Here is a 17,360-nt window from a genome sequence, read left to right on the forward strand (position 1 = left end):
AACAACAGAAAAGAGAGGCATTCCGCATAGTTTTGGAGAATTGTGTCGCCTTTCGTGGGTCCGACAGAAACACCGCAGCTGCACGGTGTAAACAACGCCGCACGCTGAGAGCTGTGCAACCACCGAGCTGAGAAAAGTGACGCTGCAGGAAGCCTGCGGGGTCGAGGTGATTAGGTGATCTGGATCACTCTGCAAACGTCTAAATATAGAATTAAAGGTGTCACACTCAAAGGTGTGGAGACTGAGGTAAGTGCTACAGTGAGGGGAAAATAAAATTTGGTTCCTATCATGGTCAAAAATAAACTAACAAAGTTGTGTTGCTCAGTCTTTTTTGCATTGATGACACAAGATGGTCATAAATGCACTAAATGGAGTGTAGAGAAGGCTTGAATTTTACATTTGGAAATAATATTGTATAAAAACCTTTTTTTTTTTTTTTGAGGAGTTGGACATTTTAGTCCATATTTTTTAATTCAATTGAGCCTTTGACTTTGCAGGTGAAGGTTCTCAGTCTTCCTGGTCATGGTCATTCCAAAAAAAAGTAAAAAAACAAAGCAACTGGACTTGTTTTCCGTAGTTGAAGACGTTTCTCTTCCTTTTCAGGAAGCTTTCTCAATTCAAAAAGTCTGGAGTAATGTGCAGTACCAAGCTTTATACTACTGCCCAAAACAAAGGCCTTGTAATGGCTTAGACTTTTTGAATTGAGGAAGCGAAACGTCTTCAACTACGGAAAACAAGTCCAGTTGCTTTGTTTTTTTGCTTTTTTTGGAAAGCCTTTGACTTTATTCATAATATATTTTTTTTTATTTAATTGTGCATCAAAATGCAAGTATAATATAATTTCCCCCCCATAATTCAATTCAAATTCAAAAATTCTATATCCAAAAGGGAAATGAAATTAAGAATTATATTAAATTAAGAAGCACATCAGGGGGAAAAACAATACTTGTACAAGTTCACTCTGAAAATTGAGTTGTTCTGGCATATACCGCAGTTTCCTTTTTATGTTTTTCATTAGTCCTAATATCGTTTTTCCTTCTTAAGAGGTTCAGCCAGACCAAAAGTATGAGGGTCAAGCTGAACACTGAACGGCATCAGGCCACCTAAGAAGACAGAGCATTTGGCCCGCAGCTTTTTATGTTTTCTTTTTAGCTGTCGAGCACATTTCACACTAAACCTCAGACCACGAATGTTTTCCTTAATACGGCTGAAATTGGACTGCACAGAGATCGAGGACAAGAACATGACTGGACAGGGCGCAGTTGGAATTATAGATAAACTATAAGAAAGGGAACAAAGAAAGCTGCTCAGTGCATCAAAGATAGGAGATAACAGGAAACGGCATGTTGTGAATAAACGTGTTTTCTTTTTTTTAAAAAGGAACAAAAATGCAAGACAAAACATGCAAAAATGGACTGAAGGGACATTTCTCCGAAACATGATGGTGAATCATACGACAGAATAAATCCAAACGGACTTCCTCTTCTAGGAAAAGCCTCCTCTGACCCAGCACGCCACTTCAGCTCAAGGGAAAACAAGTGGATCAGAGCAGATGCTTGAAAAACAATCAACCCCTTCCTCCCGGGCCAGTGCTGTTCACAGCTTTTTTTCCTCTTAAGGAAAACAAAATCGGAGAGTTGTAGATAAAACACATCGGGGCCAAACATTAAAATCCCAGCCTCAGCTAAATATCAGAAATGATGCTGGAAGCAGAGCAAATGAGGCTGGACTTGGCAGGATGTTCCATTCACAGTTTGTGGTTGTGGCTGTTAAGAGATGCTGCGTGGAGCCAGCAGCACATCAGACTGGTAAGTGGAGGCAGATGATGGTGTTTTACCTTCCCTTCTGTAGACCTCCCACTTACTCACCCCCACCCCACCCCAACCACACAGAGTTAAACAATGCCAAGATTGCCCTGTTAAAACTTTTTTTAATAGCAAAATAAATCTAAGACTCAGGCTGCTTGCTTCACCCAGACCCAGTAATACTTCACAATTGTCTGTTTGCTTGTCTGGAAAGCATATCTAGATATCAGTGTACCAATGTGATTGGCTTCTCTCAACCAAGGCCTCAGTTTTGAGTTGCCTCAGAAAGATTATACATTTTTTATACCAGTGAGCCATCCTGTGGACACAAAGAGGCATCGCAACCTTATGTAACAATGGCAACTTGTAAAAAAAAAAAAAAGAATGTCTTGATCTATGATGAAGCACGGCATAAAACCGAGTACAACCCCCCTCTTAAAATACTTGTTTTCTTGTGATGTAAAACATATAATGTATTCCTTAGTCATTTTCAAACTTCTACGTCTGCACTGTTTAAAAGAATAGCAAGAAAATAAATCTGTTATGGTTGGGGAAAATCTGCAATTGCGTAAGGGTGCATCTTTTTCAGCAGTCGGTCAACTTGAGTTGACACAGCACCAATTAAACGGAATGTGATTAACTTAAAATAGATTTCAGCTGTCCTGGTTGTATTTTCCTCACTTTTCCACAACTGCTTCTTTTAGCTAAAGCCACGATTTGCAGGAACTTACAAGGTGCATGAGGGTATTCGTTGTACAAAGGAGAACTGTTCAAAAAGACCCACATTCTTATTTAAAATAATAAAGGTACTGTACTCTTAATGAGAACCATATGTGAAATAAAAAAAAAAAAAAAAAAAAAAAAAATATATATATATATATATATATATATATATATAGTGTGTGTGTTTTATATATATATGTATATATATATATAGTGTGTGTGTTATATATATATATATATATATATATATATATATATATATATGTATGTATGTGTGTGTGTGTTATATATATATATATAGTGTGTGTTTAGTGAAGACTCACAAGAAGCGTTTAGAAGTCTCAGCTTTTGCAGTGTTTAATCATGATATTGTAAAGTAAAATAGAGCATCAGATCACATTGATAACCAACAGTAAGTGAAACTAACATGTCAAACTGTCAGTTAAACAGTACATTAAGCAAGTGTGAAGCAAAACATTATTGCATTTTTTTTTTGAGTCCTTGTGATATAGCAGGAAAAAGATGTTTGACATATTTCCTAAAACACTATAATGCCCCCAGGACGTTGAAGGCAGTGGTGTCCTTCAATTAAAAGCCATATCATTGCATTTCATGCACCTATAACAAAATAACAGGATTTACACTTTTACTATAAACTCATGCGGGCCAGTCAAAAGGGGTCAGCGGGCCGGATGTGGCCTGCGGGCCGAAAAAATACCCATGTCTGCACTTAAATGATAATTGCATTCCCAGTTTCCCCTTACCTGTGTGAAGTCATGCTGAATAACTGGAGTAAGCTGGGGGAGCAATGCAATGGTAGCTTTCGGTGTGCTGTTTACGACAGTTTGCACTCTTCATCCTTCATCTCAGCCATTAACATCTATTCAGTCTTTGTCTTCTTGGATACCAAATCTGCTCTCTGTTGTCCATTCCCTTGGGAAAAGCTTAAACTGATTTATCCCAGCTGGTGTTCAACTATGCCAATATAATTTAATACTACAACTCCATGTTGTGAGGCTTAAAATCGGCTTCTTCAGACAAGAGAAAACAAAAAGCCAATCAAACAAGTATCTGCACAAAAAGGGCAAGATGCTGCTCTTGATGAAAAAAAAAAAAAAAGTAAGGCCATCTGTCAAGCTCATCATCTTTAAACTTACTGACTGTAACTGTGGGCTTAGTATATTCCTGTTATGTTCACACAACATTCAGCATATTGGAGTTGCTGCCATTTCACAGGCCAGTCCCAATTTCTCTGTTTCCTTGTCCTGTTTTGGATAAAATGTCTAGACAACCTGTGAGAATAGCAGCGTTTCTTCCTTGATGTATTTTTAAAGGTAAAACTATTTTTAAAAATTCATGGAATACAAACACATTTTCCCCAGCTGTCCTTTAAACGTTAATTTGTCTCGAAATATGCATGATGCATGCATAGCCTGTATTAGATTACGACCATCATAATGGATGTCTTGGAAAACACACTTTAAGACATAGTACATTTAGAAAGTATTCACAGTGTTTTAGTTTGTCCACATTTTGTTCTGTTACAGCTTTAGCTTGAAAATGTTTCAGTGTCTTATGCTTTAAAATTCTACACTCGGTACCCCTAATTGACAAAGAACCAAAGGACTGTTATATATTTCTGCTAATAAAAAAAAGAAAAAGAAATCACATGTAGAGTACATATGGATTCACAGGCTTGTCTGAATAATTTACACAGGCAGTGTTAGTTTTACGTCTTTCTAGAGACTCGTGGACATTCACAGATTGTTCCCAAAGCCAGTTCCTTTTAATCTTTGCGGTGTACTTAGGATCATTGTCCCACTTGAAGATGAATCATTGCCTTATTTGGAGGTCCAGAGCAGTCAGGAGCAGATTTTTTCTGAAAAATCTCTCGATGTTACTTTCTATGAAGACTGCTCATCTGTTTTCTGCTGCAGAAAAACAATCCTAATACCATGATGCTGCCACTACCATGCTTCAGAGTAGGGATGTTGTTAGTTAATGAGTGGTGCCTTTTTTACTCCTTAGTAAAGATCTATGACATGAAAATCTACTTTATGTCAAATTTACACAGGCTGCCACACTCATCTGGCCACTCCACCAGGATGGTCTGGTCGGTGGAGTCCTTTAGCAAAGTTTTACCTCCTTAATAGTTCTATCTCCACTCAGGACTGGAGCTCCACCTACATGACCACTGACTAGGCCACCTCTACGATCAAGGAACTTCTTTCCTACTACTGAGTTTGGTTGGGGGTGCAAGATCACAATGATTCCAGTCTGCAGTGTTTTTCAGGATGTTTAAAGCTATAGTTGGTGATTCTGTTCAGAAACACTTTTTGTTATTTTGGGTGAAATGGTCCTTCCATTCTGACAGTAGTCAATCATTATGCATTCAGAAAATGGAGGTTAAAAACGTAATCTCTGTGAGAGCTGCAGGCCTGTGAAAACACTAACCAATCCCTGCCATTTGCACCGAATGACAGGGATTGGTCAGTGGATTGGTCCTGCCCTCACCCCCCTCTGTCGCTCAAGTTCAGGAGGGTACCCCCTTATCTATTGGTTGTCCCATTTGCCAATCATTCTGCCACGCTCATGTAACGCCAGTGTGCGTGCTCGTTCCAACGCTTTCTGGCTGCACATTCACACTTCTAGTGTTTATGTACTCTGTTAGCTTCAGTTAGCTTCAGTGTTAGCCATTCATTGTAGCTCCGCTGCTCTTCACCGTATACTTTGAACATGACTGAGAATAGCAGGAAGCAAACCACGTACAAGTTTATCAGATAAAGAGGAAGGCCTCAGTAGAAAGAAATAAGACCAGAGTGGATTTGAGAGATTTTTTTCTCACAATCCCTCTGAGGGGCAAAAGAACAGGTAAGACGGTCTTGCGCATGTGCAGTTATTCAAAAAGGGACTTCCAGAAAAAAATGCAGACTCTATCTTCAATGCTGCCCAGATATTTAGTATCCAGTCTAAGAGATCAATAGGCATTAATTTGCCTTCATTGCTTGGTATTTGCTGTGATATGCACTGTCAACTATAGGACATTATAGAGACAAGTGTGTCCCATTATGTTGAATCAATTGAACTTAGCAGAGATGGACTCCAGTCAAGGTACTGAAACTTTAGAACGATGATAAGTGGAAACTAGATGCAGCTGATTTTAATGAGTAATGGGCCAAAGGCTGCGTATAATTACGTACATATTGTTTTGTTTGTTTGGTTTTTGGGGCGAATGCACACATTTCAAACAAAGCTTATTTACATTGTCATTTTCTAGAGTTGTGTGTAGAAATTCGAGAGAAAACGGGATGCAATTATTTTGGAGTAAAGCTGAGGCATAAAATGTTTTTCTACATTTTTGGATGCTCTGCACTTCTGCTCAACATTGCTGGTAATATCCCGGTTAAAGCAGATGGTTATTGTCTGTTTATAGTTATCAGTGCACCTCTCCTCATTAATTCATCCCAGCTATCAAAGAACACCTACTGACACAACAATTGGTGCAGGCAGCCTCAGTCTGGACACATAATGTAGTTAGAATTATGATAATGTCGGTTCTGGCCACGAGCAAAGAGCCTGCTCTGTTTTTCACTGATTAGGGGTGAAAGCTCACAGTTTTTTTCCCCCTCAGTCTAAATATAATTGTCTCACCAAACATCGCATTTATTTAAACAATATAGTGTGACTGTTCTGTCAGAGTATAATGATGTACAGCATGTCAACGTTTGATTTATCATGCCGGCGTATCGCTGCAAAAACAAGGTCAGGAGGTGAGTGTTTACATGGACTTTACCACTAAAAGCTGGGCTAACCAGGTGAACAAATACAGCAAAAAATGTAAGTGGTTGCCACAGCAACACATCCTTCACAAGGCAGACTCCCCATGGCCCCTACGTCTTGACCAGATTTTAATGTTGTGTTACAATCAGCAGGATGAGTTTGAAGATGTGTACGGTCCTCTGTCCAGCCTCTGTGATGAGACACTAAAACCACCAAACAGATGAAAGCAGTCAGAGGATCTGATGAAGCATGATGGCAAAACATGGGAGTCAGATCATCTCCTGCCTCCCCGCCTCTCCCCGCCCTCCTCTCATCCCCAGACAGGGCTGGGCTAGCTAAGCGGTAGGTGGTACAGAAGAGAAGCCCGGCTGTGGGATTTCCAAATCTCTGGCTTTCTGACTCTGCACTGGACAAGCGTGGGGAAGCAATACATCCCAAGTACAAAGTAAGTCTGGGTATTAATTGTCTTATATTTATACCTTTCTTCTGTGGATACTTATGCGCTGACTATAAATGGATTTTTTTCCTTGTCTTTAGAGTGCTGGTTGCTCATGTTTTAGGTTATCTTATCAGCTAGCCCTCATTTTCATTAATACACGTCCGGAGTGCTTGATTGCAGTTTTTTTCCATGTGGATTTATGTAATGCGCTTGGCTTTATGTGTGCTCTTGGCTTTCTCTTGGTGGGAAACAATCTAAAATCACAATGAAAACTGCTCTTACAAAGTGCTATAAGGCTATTTATGTTAGAAATAGAATTAAACATCATTCCAACAAACGCATAAGTTTAGGACCTTGTTCTCATAACTTTTGTGGACTCTGTTTGTTTGTGTTTGACCAACAAAAGAAACCAAAATAAAGTGTCTTCTATTTATTGAATACTGTAAAGATTACCTCCAGGAATTTAAAAAATTAACTGAATAAATATTTTATTTCCTACAACTTGCACCCAATTCATACTATTATTTGTTGTTCCGGTCTTAAATTACTGCCGTAAGGAGTAAATAAATCCCAGAAGACTGTGAATATTAAAGGTCATGTTTACCAAACAGAGGATGGTATTATGGGAAGAGTCTCCAATTTTGGACCGATGGTCCAATCTATTTTTCAATGGAAAACTTGATTTAGACTGTGTGCGTGTGCATGTGTTGAATGGCAATCCCAAGAAACAAGGATTATTAAAAGTAAATATGTTTTGTTTTTGTTTTTTTGTCATTCATGGTAGAAATGAATAGTCATTAAGTCTGCACAGACAGGTCGGACGGGGCTTGAACCGTCTGAGGATTTTAAAGCAGGATTTCAATGCATCTGTTTAAGTCCAAAACATGAATGTTAATTTGCTTACAGAGTTCCCCAGTATCTTTTTTTCTACCTTACAAAAGCTGCCATCAAACTGTAAATAATGCAATTTTTTCAAAATGCTGAATACAGTAATAAGTGTTGCATTGTATGCCTCATGATTGCTGGGTTTTTTTTTAAGGTTTTGTTTTCTAATACTTTCCCTCTGGTACTGTTTCCACAGCTCGGGCGGTATAGCGATGGTGTCTCAAGGCTTTTCCCGCTGAGTAGGGTTCAACGTGTACTTGAAGGGACAAAGCAGCCCTACAATCAAATGATTTAAAAGGAAAGGGGAAAAAAAGCTGCTGTCTGATCTCCGAATCACGCTTTCAACACTCTGAGTGATGCGCCTCATCCGAGGCAAAGATCAAAGTTGATTTCAAGACATGGAAGTGCTTCTGTCGTTCATCAAACATTTCCTAGCAGATGAAACTTGATGTCAGTATGGGGTCAAACATCCCGTAAATGTTTCACTAACTTTGCTTCTGTCAGCATGTCAACGCGGCATACATGAATATCTCTTCAAGGAGAGAAAACTGGGAACTGGTGTGGTGCAACGATGTAGCTGCTGGATGTGACTTACACGTGGCTCATGATTTAAAACAGGTTGACCGAAATCAGCATGGAAGAGAGGTTATCTGCTTTGATCTGGATATATAATAACACGGCGGAGGAACTGAACACTTCATTCAGAAACGCCACTGCAAGTGGAAACTCCGAAAAGTACCAGTTTTACATGATCGGCCTCTTCCTGTCCTGCCTGTACACGATCTTTCTGTTTCCTATTGGATTTATCGGGAACATCCTAATCTTGGTGGTGAACCTGACCCACAGAGAGAAGATGACCATTCCCGATCTCTACTTTGTCAATTTGGCCGTGGCCGACCTCATCCTGGTGGCGGACTCCCTCATCGAGGTCTTCAACCTGAATGAGAAGTACTACGACTACGCCATCCTCTGCACCTTCATGTCCCTCTTCCTGCAGATCAACATGTACAGCAGCATCTTCTTCCTGACGTGGATGAGCTTTGACAGATACATCGCCTTGGCCAGCTCCATGAACAGCTGCCCGCTGAGGACTATGCAGCACGCCAAGCTGAGCTGCGGCCTCATCTGGATGGCCTCCATCCTGGCCACGCTCCTACCCTTCACCATAGTGCAGACCCAACACAGGGGCGAGGTGCATTTCTGCTTCGCCAACGTCTTCGAAATCCAGTGGCTGGAGGTGACGATCGGTTTTCTAGTCCCCTTCTCCATCATCGGTCTGTGCTACTCCCTGATCGTTCGAATCCTCATGAGGGCCCAGAAGCACCGCGAGCTGTGGCCCAGGCGTCAGAAAGCGCTGCGCATGATTGTGGTGGTGGTGCTGGTGTTCTTCATCTGCTGGCTGCCGGAAAATGTCTTCATTAGCATCCAGCTGCTTCAGGGCACAGCAAACCCATCAAAGAGGACTGCTACCACCCTGTGGCACGACTACCCACTCGCAGGCCACATTGTTAACCTGGCAGCGTTCTCCAACAGCTGCCTTAACCCCATTATCTACAGCTTTCTCGGGGAAACCTTCAGGGACAAGTTGCGTCTCTTTGTCAAGCAGAAGGCCAGCTGGTCAGTGGTGAATTGCTTCTGCCACCATGGCCTTGATTTACACCTCCCTGTCAGGGGTAAAGTTTCAGAGGTGTGACTGCAATCATAAGGGAAGTGTTTTTTTTTTTTTTTTTACAGAGCCTACGCCATAAAGTTTTCCATATTCAAGTTAGATGTTGATTCTCTTTGGGGTTGTTCAGCTTCATTCGGTTGCGCCGCCAGAAATTTGCTCGCTTTATGAACAAAAGAAAAAAAAACTTTCAAATAGGGATAAAAAGAGAATTGTGTTTTTGGGAAAAATAAGATGTGATTTTATGGAAGTGTTTGTTTTTGACAATTGGACATTTTGGCCGTGCAGATTCTCAGTCACCAAGTCATGGCAACTACAACAGGCTGAAATCGAAGCCAACCGGACTTTTGCTTTTTGTGAATCCGCTTCGTCACCTTTCCAGGAGTATTTGTCAATTCCCGCCCTCGTAGATGAGTGAGCCTCCAGAATTGATACTACTTCCTGGATATGTGAGGAGATGTCAGGGGAAAAAAAGTTAATTTGGCTTGGATTTTAGCCTGTGGTACTCATAAGATATTTCCTTTGGAAAGTGTTTCCACTGGCAAAGACAAAGGGAATTGATTCCCGCAACAAAGAGGACAGCGTTTGCACAAGACACGTTAAAAAAAAAGAAAAAACAACAAAAAAAACAAGGCATTGTATGCTTTGCCACCCAAGATGCAGGCCTCCCAGGACATTTTCTGGGTAAGAAGGATCACCTGTGAGAAATCAAAGCCTGCTTTAGAGTCAAAGCCGTCTCATAGAGGAAGTGCTCCATCACACTAAATCTAATCAGGTTACCTATTTGAGCTACTGGAGCTAGAAGGGTCATTTCAATTACCTAAATCACATGTCCCTTCCAATATGAGAAGTAAAAATGGCCTTCATGAAGACGCTTACACATGTGCACCATCCACATTACCCATGCGGCTTTACAAACACCTATCAGTCAAAGACACAGCAAATACAGTCTGTATTTTCCATGCCTCTAACACAATGCTCTAACTCTGCTTTGCTTAACAGAAGATGTCATCAAATAGAGTCAAAATCTTTGCTGAACGATGCCAAATAAATGTTCACATCCTTGTTCTGTTTCCGATTCCCCAGGGGTATCAGCCCAAACGCCTTGAAAACACAATGTTTTGTATATTATGTATTGCTATTTATGGGCATAAGAATTTGTTTTTTAGATCACCGTCATGTTTTGAGATGACTTAATCCTTGAGGCACTTATTACATTTTGACCATATTGTTTCCTTGGTCTGTGGCCTTCAGCTAAAAATGTTTGAACATATTGCAGAAAACGTTAGAATTATTCAAAGGGATTAAAAGCTGGCTTTTGATCCATTTTTTTCAGATCTTGTTAAGTTTGAGGGTGGTGAGAAGAGGCAGGTGTTGTTTTGCATGGCAAGATAAATGCCGACAAAACACATTCATCAATGCTGGCAACATGGAGCTGCTTTATTCTCTAATAATACATTTAAAACAAGGATCCACATTCAGTAAGTTTTTGAAAAGCACTGTTTTTAATAATTTATTTGCACATTTGTGACCACATTCCCTGTTATGTCTATTTATGAACTGAATCTACTCTTTTGTTTTTCCTTCTTCGTCTTGTTTTACCGACAAATAAAACAGCCTGAACTGATGAAATATCTTTGGGTTAGTTGTGCACTTTTGGACTGCTTTGATCCAACTGTCTTTCATTAAAAATCGATCGAATGCTGTCTGCAGAACAATTTACTCACTGGTAGGAAAGATATTTTTGGACCTACACTCACACGGGCTCAGAAATTCTGCTGAAGCTGATGCAAAGTTTAAAAAATGCATTTTTAAAGTAAGTGCGGTTTTTTTTTATTTTTCTATATTTTGTCCTTCCCTGTTTCTCTATAACAAAAATACTTTGTTTATATTTTTTCTGTGACTGGGGAAAAAACAGTGGTCCAAGCCACAAACTGTTATTCCAGCTGTAAGTGTCCTGGGAACGCCATGCTCAGTATTCTTTCAGTGATCGCAAATCTACAAAACTCACTGCAGTACTTTATACTAATGATGATTATTGTTGTAAGTCTTTTCAACTCACAACAGTTTTCATGCCTCAAATAGATTGTGATCTTTTTTTCTTTTAATTTATTAAATTTTCCAAAGATAGAGTTGTGTAACTGGACTTTCCGCATATTTTCAACCACATTTAAAGGCTATGCAATAATTTATAAGCACCACTGGGGGGGACAGAAGCAGGAAGACATTCGACTAATAATGCAAAGCAGGCTGTCAAGATTAATAATATAAACAGGACCCTCTGCGTTCACGTGTTCAGAGTCTGGGGAAAAGCAAACATCACCTTCCCATCTTGCCAGTCACACAGATCTGCACACATGAAAATATCCTCATCTGACAGGCTGTGAGAAGAGCTTGACTGTGAACAGCTGAGACTACTGAGCAAGGTTAAGGGTTTGTGATGTCTGACGTCACAGGAAGAAAAAAAAGGGTGTGACTTTTTCCCCCTCCATAACTCCTCTAGATGATGCACTAGCAAAACAGAAGGAACAAAATGCTTTTAAATGATCTTACTCATCCAGGTCCCAAAGCAGATGGTGTCTTTTAAATGTTTTAAGATTTTGCAATAGAATATTTTGCACTGAGCTGATTTGACTATCCACCTCAACACTGTTTTATATGTAAAGGGTAAGCTTTAAATGTTTGTCTGGTGCATGAAAAGGTGCCGGACATTGTCCAACTGTAAACTGAGCTTGGGTGGGGTTTGTCAAAGCAATTACAACAGAGTAAGCCAGGGCTTATGAATGATAACAAGAATGTGAACTCTGTGGACTTCGAAAACTGAATAATAGATTAGACACATAATTGCATTTGTATATTTAAAGCACTCAGAAGAAGAAGTGGTGGACAGATTAGCCTTCCAGATTCAGAGGGAAAACAGCTAGTAGAAGTTTTAAATGTGCATTTCTGCTAAAAGGAAGAAGAGAAACCCACAGTCTTAATTATTTAGTTGTTTTTTTTTCTCAATTTACACCCATGCTGAAATACCAGGTCTTCATGATGCAAAACAATTACCATCAGATAAATCATTTAAAAATGTATCCACATTAACAGTGACATATGTATCCTAAAAAATTCAATTGAAAAACAAACATCTGACAAAGAAAAATCATACAAGAACGAATGCTACAATGACCTAATTGCATAGCTATGTCCACCCTTAAACAAATGTTTTACTGATGCACCTTGTGTTTGAAGATCAGCATTCAGCCATCTTGACTACCTGCCATCAATTATATTATCAGATGGACCAGAGTTAAAGTTCAGCTATCTTGAGATGATTTTTTTTTAACATTCTCTTTCATCCTTTTTCACACTCAATTGGTTTAAGTCCTACCTAAAGAACAGAGACATCTTTGTATTAATAAGTAACTTCTAATCAGAGCGGACAAAAGTCACATGTGGGGTACCCCAAGGTTCAATCCCGGGAACCCTTCTATTCAAAATCTACATGCCCCCACTAGCTGAGGTTAGTACAAGAAACAAGATGAGTTACCATAACTATGCAGATGATACACAGCTGTACATCACGATGTCACCAGGTGACTATGAACCCATCCATGCACTGAACGGATGCTTAGAACAAATCAGTGCATGGATGTGCCAAAACTTTCTCCAGCTGAACAGAAACAAAACTGAAGTTATCTTTGGACCTAAAGAGAATCAAACTAGGGTCAGCACACAGCTTCAGTTATTACAGCTACAAATTAATGATCAGGCCCACAATCTGGGTGTAATGATGGGTTGAGTAGTCGTCTGGCAATCAGAAGGTTGTGGGTTCGATTCCAGTTTCCCCTTGCCACATGTCGATGTGCCCCTGGGCAAGGCACTTAACCCCAAAATTGCTTACTGAGCTGCGTCTCGGTGTAAGGGGAGTATTGGCCTAGTGGTTAGAGCAGCGCGCTTGCACTCAGAGAAGGATGCAAGTACCCGGTTTGATCCCCAGCTCCTGCACTCTCGGTCCCTGAGCAAGACCCTTAACCCCAGATTGCTCCCCGGGCGCCGCACATGGCAGCCTGCTGCTCCCCAAGGGTGATGGGTTAAAAGCAGAGAACAAATTTTGTTGTAATGTGTGTTTCAGTGACAATAAAGATATTACTTACTTACTTAATATTTCCAGAATTAAAGGACTGATGTCCCAACGAGATCTAGAGAAACTCATCCATGAGTTTATCTTTAGTCACATTGATTACTGCAACGGTGTCTTGACTGGTCTGCCCAAAAGAATAAATCGATTAGACAACTGCAGCTGATCCAGAACGCTGCTGCTCGTGTTCTCACTAAAACCAGAAGACAGAGAACATCACCGCAGTTCTAAAGTCCTTACACTGGCTCCATGTAGCTCAGAGAATAGACTTTAAAATATTTCTGTTAGTTAACAAATCACTGAACGGCTTAGCACCAAAATACATTAAAGACCTGTTGTTGCTGTAGCAACCCTCCAGACCACTCAGATCTCCTGGTTCTGATTGACTCTGCATACTCAGAATCAGAACCAAACACAGAGAAGGAGCTTTTAGTTCCTATGCTGCATAAATCTGGAGCAAACTTCCAGAAAACTGCAAATCAGCCGAAACACTCAGTTCCTTTAAACCAAGACTGAAAACCTACCTGCTTAGAGTCGCTTTTGGCCCATAACAGGACCACTGACCAACATTGATGTGTATTGATGTTTTCACCTGATACAATTTACTGTTTGTTACTGGTCTCACAACCAGTGACTGTTTCGATGTGTTTATGATGTTTTTTATGTTTTCATAATGTAAAGCACTTTGAACCGCCTTGCTGCTGCAATGTGCTATACAAATAAACTAGACTTTAATTGAAGCTGTAGTTTGCATAGCATTTAGTAAAGACAGAAGAATTTTAAAAGGCAAAATTCTCAATGAAACCTTGTGGGACAATGGATCATAGTCTGATCAGGCCAAACTGCAATTATTGGGCTATAAATCCAAATGATATTACTTAAAACAATAATACAGATCACCAAAATAACACATTGTCTACAGTAAAGTCGTGACAGCATTGTGATTTAGAGTTACTTTCTTTTGATTGAGGTATTTTCTTTTGTCAAGGTGGAGTCATAAATTGTTTCTAATTATCAGTCAATTTTAGCCAAAAGTCCTCAGGTGTCTTCTACAAAGCTGAATATATTTTTTTAAAAATCAGTACAGGAGAAATACCCCATTATTTGTAAAATAAAATAAAAAATAAAAAAATTTAAATGATTCACTGTGGTCTCATCACAAAGACCTACGATTTTAACTGAGGTGTGTAGACTTTTAAGAGCCACTTTATAAGTAATTATGTAGCTAATATTGTAAAATGTTCTCAGCGTGTTGGCCTGATGCATGAACTGTAATGACGACGGTTGCTGAGAGGATCCCACACAAGAAACTATGTGCGGCTCCCACTTATCCCTACAAATCATAAGCCTCCTTTTTTTGAGCTCTTAACTTGTGTCAGTGAAAGTGTAAAAAGGTACACTTCAACATAAAACCTTATAAATGTCTCAGCAGCATATGAAGCTGCTTTCTAAATTCAGTCCTGCCTTATCTACTTTTTTCCAAATCGTAATAACTTGAACATTGCTACAGAATTGCAATAAAACTGATTAAAACTGAAAAATATTTTTTCAGGATCAATTTCGGATGAAGAACTGTATTAATTAGATTGACTGTTTACGTGTATATCAGAAATGTGAAGTAATGTTCCTTGTGGACTGTTTGGCCTGTTGTCCTCCAGGAGGCGCTAAAGGTACAACAGATAAAAAAAACAGCAGCCTAACGGAGACTTTCTGACCCCCCACAGTCATTTCTCCTCCATCACCACCTGCACCATAGACATTATTACGTGCTGGAGCGAATCCTGGGTCAATGCCATATTGGATGGGTCTCTCCTTCTCAAGGCTGGCATAGGAGCCAAAGGGAGTAAACGCAGAGGGAGCAACCCGTATTTTCTGCAGTTTACAAATGCAATAACCAGGGATAACTCTTGAAAATAAATCACGGGGTGCAGATCACTATTTTGGGCTGAGATTGGTTCTGAAGCTGAGTTTTAACTTGTGCAGAATGCAGAAACCCAAAAGATGGACCACAATTTTATGCTTATTAATCTTTTATCACCGCATTTCACACAATAAAGCTGAATCACGTTGTCAAGTTAAGTACCCTGGAGTTACAGAGCACAAACACATGCAAGTAGCTGTGCAAAACAGTTCTTTTTCAAGGGTCTGAAGCTCCAGTCGTAGTTGCAAGCATAGTAGTGTAAGACACTGGATTGGTCTGGAAATATTAAAGAACACTTTTCCAGGCTTTTAAAAAAATGTGTGTATGCATGTGTGCATGCATTATTATTGTTGGTGAGTAGAGAAGGCTCAGGCTTGTACATGTGAGAGGGTAAAATAAATTTAAACAAACAAACCCAACTTGTTTCTTTACTAAAATATAAAATGTATTAATTTATACATGTTTTGATTTGTAATACCACATGGCTATTTGTTCAAGAGCATAAAACAAAGTATTTCAGCACAAAAGCACACTTACATATTTAATAATATGCCATACCACGTGTGTCTTTGTTAAATAGCATGAAACAAATAATTTCAGTATGAAATCACATATTTATACATTGCCATACCATATATCTGTCTGTTGAAGATCATACAATAATAAAATACGTTGTTTAAACAACGTATTTCAGCATTAAAACATGTTTTTATGTGTAACAGCGTCCTGTATCACAACCACATCTCTGCCGTTTGTAACAAACCAACCCGTGTGAAAATTGGGTTAAAATTGAGGGAGTTGGGATTTATTTTAGTTGGGCAAACAACTTCCTCTGAACAAATAAATGCACTGGGGTCGCGTGAGAGACCCATCCAAGATGGCGGCCGCGCTGAAACGTCAACACCAATATGAGGCATCAGCCCCCGTGCAATACATTTATTCAATTCAATTCAATTTTATTTATATAGCGCCAAATCATGAAACATGTCATCTCAAGGCACTTTACAAAGTCAAGTTCAATCATATTATACAGATTGGGTCAGATTATACAGATTGGTCAAAAATGTCCTATATAAGGAAACCATTATATATTTATATATAATAAATATCTAGTTTGATCATTCTATTCACTGTGGGGTTTTTTTCCATACGTCTCCGCAAAAAAGAGCATATTTTTAATTTCATTATTTGTGTAATGACAAGAAAAACATTGTATTCTTTCTTACCTTGGATATGTTGACAGTGTAGCGTGAAATAGCAACAATGCCTATTCTAGCGACTATTGGGTTATAGGTGGGGCACACCTTGGACGGTCACTGCTCCATCACAGGGCAACAGAGACACAAGGGCTAACAACCATGAATACTCACACTCACATACCTAAGAGCAAGCTGGAGAAACCAACTAATCTAGCCGTCATGTTTTGGAATGTGGGAGTACCCGAAGAGAACCCACACATGCACTAAAAACGTTATAGAGAGAACACCCAGGTTGGGACCTCCTTGCAGTCAAATGTAGGATATAAACTTAGATAATGTAATAATTAAGCTGTAAAACACTGGAGTCCAAAAGAAAACCGTCATGTGATAAAGTGGAAAAAACGACAGCTCAGAAACAGTCATTTATTAGGTCACGCGTTTGCTTAAAGTTGAACCCATAGAAACTTAATTATTTTATCAATTCAGGTTTAACTGCTGTAAATAAATTGTCGGAAAAAATCAAATGGTTAAAAATAGATTTATGTGACTTTTTATATAAAACAATATACGACATTGTCTCTTGAAACTGCTATTGTCTTTAGAGATAAAAAAAAAAAAAACTTTAAAATATGCAAACAGTCTTTTCCACATATGACTATATTAGGTTAACTATCCAGAAGTTTCACTGCAATAATCTTCAAAAGTTCCCATCCAATACGAAAAGTCAAAAGAAAGAAGCTTGTGTTCTCATTATTCATTAAATATATATCTGTGGTATCACGAGCGCAAAACAAAACCCGGTTTGATCGAAATATC

At 39.3% G+C, this 17,360-nt stretch overlaps 1 protein-coding gene across 1 annotated transcript; it reads left to right on the forward strand.

Moving 5' to 3' along the window:
* The first annotated feature begins 7,847 nt into the window (after positions 1–7,847).
* Positions 7,848–10,975, forward strand: gper1 (G protein-coupled estrogen receptor 1). The gene has a single exon (XM_036148311.1). It carries the CDS (start codon positions 8,267–8,269, stop codon positions 9,323–9,325), a length of 1,059 nt encoding a protein of 352 aa, XP_036004204.1. The 5' UTR covers positions 7,848–8,266; the 3' UTR covers positions 9,326–10,975.
* Positions 10,976–17,360: the final 6,385 nt, after the last annotated feature.

This window comes from Fundulus heteroclitus, chromosome 16 (assembly GCF_011125445.2).
Source record: "Fundulus heteroclitus isolate FHET01 chromosome 16, MU-UCD_Fhet_4.1, whole genome shotgun sequence".
NCBI classification, from domain to species: domain Eukaryota; kingdom Metazoa; phylum Chordata; class Actinopteri; order Cyprinodontiformes; family Fundulidae; genus Fundulus; species Fundulus heteroclitus.